Raw genomic sequence first — 7,953 nt, 5'->3', positions numbered from 1 at the left:
GAGGGACGCGACAGACACCCGATAGCCAAGGAATGTCGCGGCCCGCACCTGCGCAGCCACAGGACGACTCTATTCCGGGGAGCCCCGGGGGTCCGGCCCGGGGTGCTCGATTTATGGCTCCTTAAACGACTCTAAATAATGAACCGAGGCCACGATTAACAATGGCCGAGGTGCGATATCGGGCATCAAATCTTCACCCGGTCCGCGTACATTGCCGCGCGGCAACAGATTTATCCACGCCTAATATCATAACCTTTTGTCAAAACGTCGGAAAATTCCTGGCCTAACGACTGCAGTGACTGATTTACCGGACCCTAGGATTACACGACCTTTGGACGGACCAGACGATCAGACGCTACGAATGCACAAGCTGGTGAAGAGGGAATCACAGGAACACTTCATCTCGCTACAAACTCTGGATGGACAAGACGATCAGACGCTACGACAGCAGAAGCCTGTGAAGAGGGAATCACAGGAACACTTCATCTCGCTACAAGCTCTGGATGGACAAGACGATCAGACGGTACGACAGCACAAGCCTGTGAAGAGGGAATGGGAGGAACACTTCATCTCGCTACAAGCTCTGGATGGACCAGACGATCAGACGCTACGTCAGCACAAGCCTGTGAAGAGGGAATCACATGAACACTTCATCTCGCTACAAGCTCTGGATGGACAAGACGATTAGACGCTACGTCAGCACAAGCCTGTGAAGAGGGAATGGGAGGAACACTTCATCTCGCTAAAAGCTCTGGATGGACCAGACGATCAGACGCTATGACAGCACAAGCCTGTGAAGAGGGAATGGGAGGAACACTTCATCTCGCTACAAGCTCTGGATGGACAAGACGATCAGACGCTACGTCAGCACAAGCCTGTGAAGAGGGAATGGGAGGAACACTTCATCTCGCTACAAGCTCTGGATGGACAAGACGATCAGACGCTACGTCAGCACAAGCCTGTGAAGAGGGAATGGGAGGAACAATTCATCTCGCTACAAGCTCTGGATGGACAAGACGATCAGACGCTACGTCAGCACAAGCCTGTGAAGAGGGAATCACATGAACACTTCATCTCGCTACAAGCTCTGGATGGACAAGACGATCAGACGCTACGTCAGCACAAGCCTGTGAAGAGGGAATCACATGAACACTTCATCTCGCTACAAGCTCTGGATGGACAAGACGATCAGACGCTACGTCAGCAGAAGCCTGTGAAGAGGGAATGGGAGGAACACTTCATCTCGCTACAAGCTCTGGATGGACCAGACGATCAGACGCTACGTCAGCACAAGCCTGTGAAGAGGGAATCACATGAACACTTCATCTCGCTACAAGCTCTGGATGGACAAGACTATCAGACGCTACGTCAGCACAAGCCTGTGAAGAGGGAATGGGAGGAACACTTCATCTCGCTACAAGCTCTGGATGGACCAGACGATCAGACGCTACGTCAGCACAAGCCTGTGAAGAGGGAATGGGAGGAACACTTCATCTCGCTACAAGCTCTGGATGGACAAGACGATCAGACGCTACGTCAGCACAAGCCTGTGAAGAGGGAATGGGAGGAACAATTCATCTCGCTACAAGCTCTGGATGGACAAGACGATCAGACGCTACGTCAGCACAAGCCTGTGAAGAGGGAATGGGAGGAACACTTCATCTCGCTACAAGCTCTGGATGGACAAGACGATCAGACGCTACGTCAGCACAAGCCTGTGAAGAGGGAATGGGAGGAACACTTCATCTCGCTACAAGCTCTGGATGGACAAGACGATCAGACGCTACGTCAGCACAAGCCTGTGAAGAAGGAATGGGAGGAACAATTCATCTCGCTACAAGCTCTGGATGGACAAGACGATCAGACGCTACGTCAGCACAAGCCTGTGAAGAGGGAATGGGAGGAACAGTTCATCTCGCTACAAGCTCTGGATGGACAAGACGATCAGACGCTACGTCAGCACAAGCCTGTGAAGAGGGAATCACAGGAACACTTCATCTCGCTACAAGCTCTGGATGGACAAGACGATCAGACGCTACGTCAGCACAAGCCTGTGAAGAGGGAATGGGAGGAACACTTCATCTCGCTACAAGCTCTGGATGGACAAGACGATCAGACGCTACGTCAGCACAAGCCTGTGAAGAGGGAATGGGAGGAACAGTTCATCTCGCTACAAGCTCTGGATGGACCAGACGATCAGACGCTACGTCAGCACAAGCCTGTGAGGAGGGAATGGGAGGAACAGTTAATCTCGCTACAAGCTCTGGATGGACAAGACGATCAGACGCTACGTCAGCACAAGCCTGTGAAGAGGGAATGGGAGGAACAATTCATCTCGCTACAAGCTCTGGATGGACCAGACGATCAGACGCCACGTCAGCACAAGCCTGTGAAGAGGGAATGGGAGGAACAGTTCATCTCGCTACAAGCTCTGGATGGACCAGACGATCAGACGCTACGTCAGCACAAGCCTGTGAAGAGTGAGTGAGAGTAACATTTCATCTCGCTACAAGCTCTGGATGGACAAGACGATCAGACGCTACGTCAGCACAAGCCTGTGAAGAGGGAATGGGAGGAACAGTTCATCTCGCTACAAGCTCTGGATGGACAAGACGATCAGACGCTACGTCAGCACAAGCCTGTGAAGAGGGAATGGGAGGAACACTTCATCTCGCTACAAGCTCTGGATGGACAAGACGATCAGACGCTACGTCAGCACAAGCCTGTGAAGAGGGAATGGGAGGAACACTTCATCTCGCTACAAGCTCTGGATGGACAAGACGATCAGACGCTACGTCAGCACAAGCCTGTGAAGAGGGAATGGGAGGAACAATTCATCTCGCTACAAGCTCTGGATGGACAAGACGATCAGACGCTACGTCAGCACAAGCCTGTGAAGAGGGAATGGGAGGAACACTTCATCTCGCTACAAGCTCTGGATGGACAAGACGATCAGACGCTACGTCAGCACAAGCCTGTGAAGAGGGAATGGGAGGAACAATTCATCTCGCTACAAGCTCTGGATGGACAAGACGATCAGACGCTACGTCAGCACAAGCCTGTGAAGAGGGAATGGGAGGAACACTTCATCTCGCTACAAGCTCTGGATGGACAAGACGATCAGACGCTACGTCAGCACAAGCCTGTGAAGAGGGAATGGGAGGAACAGTTTATCTCGCTACACGCTCTGGATGGACAAGACGATCAGACGCTACGACAGCACTGAAGCTGGTGAAGAGGGAATGAGAGGAACACTTCATCTCGCTACAAGCTCTGGATGGACCAGACGATCAGACGCTACGTCAGCACAAGCCTGTGAAGAGGGAATGGGAGGAACACTTCATCTCGCTACAAGCTCTGGATGGACCAGACGATCAGACGCTACGACAGCACTGAAGCTGGTGAAGAGGGAATGAGAGGAACACTTCATCTTGCTACAAGCTCTGGATGGACCAGACGATCAGACGCTACGTCAGCACAAGCCTGTGAAGAGGGAATGGGAGGAACAGTTCATCTCGCTACAAGCTCTGGATGGACAAGACGATCAGACGCTACGTCAGCACAAGCCTGTGAAGAGGGAATGGGAGGAACACTTCATCTCGCTACAAGCTCTGGATGGACAAGACGATCAGACGCTACGTCAGCACAAGCCTGTGAAGAGGGAATGGGAGGAACACTTCATCTCGCTACAAGCTCTGGATGGACAAGACGATCAGACGCTACGTCAGCACAAGCCTGTGAAGAGGGAATGGGAGGAACAATTCATCTCGCTACAAGCTCTGGATGGACAAGACGATCAGACGCTACGTCAGCACAAGCCTGTGAAGAGGGAATGGGAGGAACACTTCATCTCGCTACAAGCTCTGGATGGACAAGACGATCAGACGCTACGTCAGCACAAGCCTGTGAAGAGGGAATGGGAGGAACAATTCATCTCGCTACAAGCTCTGGATGGACAAGACGATCAGACGCTACGTCAGCACAAGCCTGTGAAGAGGGAATGGGAGGAACACTTCATCTCGCTACAAGCTCTGGATGGACAAGACGATCAGACGCTACGTCAGCACAAGCCTGTGAAGAGGGAATGGGAGGAACAGTTCATCTCGCTACACGCTCTGGATGGACAAGACGATCAGACGCTACGACAGCACTGAAGCTGGTGAAGAGGGAATGAGAGGAACACTTCATCTCGCTACAAGCTCTGGATGGACCAGACGATCAGACGCTACGTCAGCACAAGCCTGTGAAGAGGGAATGGGAGGAACACTTCATCTCGCTACAAGCTCTGGATGGACCAGACGATCAGACGCTACGTCAGCACAAGCCTGTGAAGAGGGAATGGGAGGAACAATTCATCTCGCTACAAGCTCTGGATGGACCAGACGATCAGACGCTACGTCAGCACAAGCCTGTGAAGAGGGAATGGGAGGAACAATTCATCTCGCTACAAGCTCTGGATGGACAAGACGATCAGACGCTATGACAGCACAAGCCTGTGAAGAGGGAATGGGAGGAACACTTCATCTCGCTACAAGCTCTGGATGGACCAGACGATCAGACGCTACGTCAGCACAAGCCTGTGAAGAGGGAATGGGAGGAACACTTCATCTCGCTACAAGCTCTGGATGGACCAGACGATCAGACGCTATGACAGCACAAGCCTGTGAAGAGTGAGTGAGAGGAACACTTCATCTCGCTACAAGCTCTGGATGGACCAGACGATCAGACGCTATGACAGCACAAGCCTGTGAAGAGGGAAAGAGAGGAACACTTCATCTCGCTACAAACTCTGGATGGACCAGACGATCAGACGCTATGACAGCGACATAATCGTGGAGGTAGGATCAAGAGGAGTTACAATAATGCAAAATTTACTTATTTAATGCCACTGTCATTTATAGCTTATAAAATGATGTTACGACAAAAGTGTAATAAGTTGAAAGCTTTGCTACCTTTATTTTAGCCATAATCAATCTACAACTTGAACTTCTGAAATAACCTTTTTTTATTCTGACAATCATATACCACGAATACACTCGGGTTTTCTCTAACGATTTTCTATACTTGGAGCTCCAAGTATCCCCTATGGCTCCTTAAAAAACCCCCGTAAGCACCCCCGTAACCCCCACCGTGTAAAATATACAAGTTAAAGCTTTATTTACTAATCTTATTGTGTTTTAGGTACTTTCTCCCCTGAGGGTAGGAGTTAATTTCGGATTCTGAAAAACAATAGAAATAGAAAATACCCCCTATAGACCCTTGAATAACATTGACTGTAGGTTTGGGACAATTTATTTTCTATTGAAGCTACAAGGTCCTGCAGTTTTGCGGGTAGTGGAGGTAGACCTACGTGCGACATGAAGACTGCATCGTCGGAGGCTGCCTCCACGGGATCACCAGATAACGACTAGGGTCAAAGTGAAACTCTATATCTAACAAATCTCCATCTGATTAAATTATCTCGACTTTTATGGTCTGAAATAACTCACGTTCTGTACGTGTCCTATACCGCTGTCATTATTTGGCGAACAACTGGTTTACAGGCATGTGTTGGAGGTCGGACTTTAGATTAAAGGCTAGTCATAGTGGAAACCAAACAAATATATCTCTTATTAGGTTCTAATAGGATGGATTGTTAAACAAATGCGCCGGTGTCCGACCTAGCCCCTGATAACAGTGGTTAGATGGTGTAATAGTTCTGTAGCGTCTATGTGCGTTTCAGCAGCTAAAGATTTGATAGACACTAGCCAGTGCATTACCGTTTCGGTCATTACTTGATTTGGATATTTTTTTTATACATTACAATAAATAAATAAATACAAAGGCCTTTATTTACGAGGGAGTTTCATGATACATGTTTTTCAAACTAACTCAAGTCACTAAACTATCCTAATATTTTTACATAAGTATATACAACAAATGTCCACAGAATAATTTACAATATGTATACATTTTACATTTGTTTTTTTTTTCATTGCGGCCCTGAATGAGTTATCACTCGAGTGTGACACAATTTATGTAGCCAGTTAATAGTAAATTCATAAAAGTCTATCTACATACAGAAGATCTAGGGAATATAAAAACTGTTCTCTTTAGCGTTCACAAGCTGCTAGCTATTTTTTTCAAGGAACAAAAATTGTCTCTTCTGCATCTTGACCCCGTCGTAAGGCACGGGTATAGCAGCTAGTTTCTTATATTTTAATATAAAAATTTTATCCGCTAGTTAAATAATTATCGTGCAACCTCGTTGGGAGCCCACAGAAAAACACATATCATGTTCTTTTTTTAAGTGCCCTGTAGTTAATGATTTGTTAGTTTGCCGGATTCAAGCTGATTTAGTCGTATTCTTTCTGTGAACCACGATTTTCTATTCTACGAAAACATTAGAAAGCAGCTGCTACTTAGACTTGTCAAAATTACATCACACTTATTTATTTTATAGTGCGATTAATGTTTAAAATATTATGATGTACATAAATAGTCTCTTCCCGTTTTCGGTCAATTCAAGCCATTATCCTCGCAAATATTCTGAATCTATCGTACTTAAACAGTACATTTGGGTTTTCTTGTAGTACGTAACATGATAATGAAAACGTAAGACCGTTTAAAGGCCCGTTGTCCAAGAACGCGTCTGTTGCGTCTGACGCTGAGTAATAGACGCTAGCGATGGACGCTCAGTGACTGCTAAGCATTGATTTCAATGAACCCGTTGTCCAAGGGAGCGTCTCTAGCGTCTGACGCTTGAGACGCTGAGCGTCTGACGCGAGGCACTGCTCCGGGAGCAGACGGGATCGCTGACGGCCAGCGTCTATTGCATTGTTGTTTCTGTGTTCTCCCGTATACTCCATAATATACAGTATCTTAATGTAATGGCTATAGTCAAAGAAATATAGAATATGGCCTAAAAAGTTTGCAAGATAATGTTTTAGGGTTTTATTTTGTAGTGTTGGGTCTGCTGAGTGAAAGGTTGCCAAAAATCGGTCCATGGGAAACCCCCTAAAATCATTATAAAAAATGGTGGCTTTTCCCAACATTGGAAAAATAATAAAAAATGATTCGACATGCATTTTTATGCACATTTACGAGATATTGACTTAAGATCACCACCAGTATTTATTGGGTGGTTAGTACTTCATTACGATAGGAAACACGTTTATGGCCGCCATCTTGGATCCGCCATATTGGATATACATATTTTTTTATGTAATAGATAGTTAGTAGATATGTAGATATGTTGAGTGGATATGTTGATAGATATGTAGTAGATAGTTTTGTGACACATCATTCACAAAACTAGATTTTCATGCTAATTTCAATGTGGGAATCCGTTTTTATTTATTTTTCGTTTTAAAGATATTCAAACGAAAACTTTTCCCCATACATTTCTTATAGACGTTTCGTACTTTTATCATTTTTTAAAAATCTCCAGTTCTTATTAACGTTTGCAGTTCGTTTCAACCTTAAAATATTCAGTAATGTAAGGGCTTCCTCCATTTGAGTTATTGATAATTAAAATCAGACGAGTTAGAGACCCACTACGAACAAAAACACAAAATTAAATCAAAATTAAATTAAAGTTATAGTCTAAAATAATTCACCAAAGTATTGACTTTTATTTTAGTTATGGATTACATATTGGGAGTTATTTAGAATAGGAGATATCTGTATTTAAGTAAAGAAAAATTTCAAAATAATAATAAATTAGTGTTTAATTAAATTATTACAAATTAAACTTTAAAGGATTTAACGGAACTTAAACTGTTTCCATTAAAAGTAAAAAAAAATCACTTAACAGACTCTTGTCTGCATTAAAGTGGTTTTTGATAAGTATTCTAAAATATCCTTCCTCACTTCTCTTTTTGAAAACACTGTGGGTACACAACCGAGGTTCACTAAAGGTCCAGAATTTCCTCGTTTTCTATCTCTTCGATGAATATGATCTTCAACACTTGG

At 45.4% G+C, this 7,953-nt stretch overlaps 1 protein-coding gene across 1 annotated transcript; it reads left to right on the top strand.

Moving 5' to 3' along the window:
• Positions 1 to 361: 361 nt before the first annotated feature.
• On the top strand, positions 362 to 3,226 carry LOC128984037 (uncharacterized). The gene is made up of 3 exons (XM_054403321.1): positions 362 to 625; positions 785 to 2,480; positions 2,514 to 3,226. Exons 1-3 carry the CDS (start codon positions 362 to 364, stop codon positions 3,224 to 3,226), a joined length of 2,673 nt encoding a protein of 890 aa, XP_054259296.1.
• The last annotated feature ends 4,727 nt before the right edge of the window (positions 3,227 to 7,953 follow it).

This window comes from Macrosteles quadrilineatus, unplaced genomic scaffold, assembly GCF_028750875.1.
Source record: "Macrosteles quadrilineatus isolate MER2022 unplaced genomic scaffold, UCM_ALF_1.0 Scaffold_2__2_contigs__length_208266976, whole genome shotgun sequence".
NCBI lineage: Eukaryota > Metazoa > Arthropoda > Insecta > Hemiptera > Cicadellidae > Macrosteles > Macrosteles quadrilineatus.
This window is presented reverse-complemented; position numbering and strand designations above follow the sequence as displayed.

Excerpts from the sequence above, each read along its gene's own strand:
- LOC128984037 (XM_054403321.1), top strand. The coding sequence starts at position 362 with ATGCACAAGCTGGTGAAGAGGGAATCACAGGAACACTTCATCTCGCTA. Across the intron at positions 626-784 it reads CGCTACGTCAGCACAAGCCT|CACAAGCCTGTGAAGAGGGA; the intron begins GTGAAGAGGGAA and ends ACGCTATGACAG. Across the intron at positions 2,481-2,513 it reads TCAGCACAAGCCTGTGAAGA|CTCTGGATGGACAAGACGAT; the intron begins GTGAGTGAGAGT and ends TCTCGCTACAAG.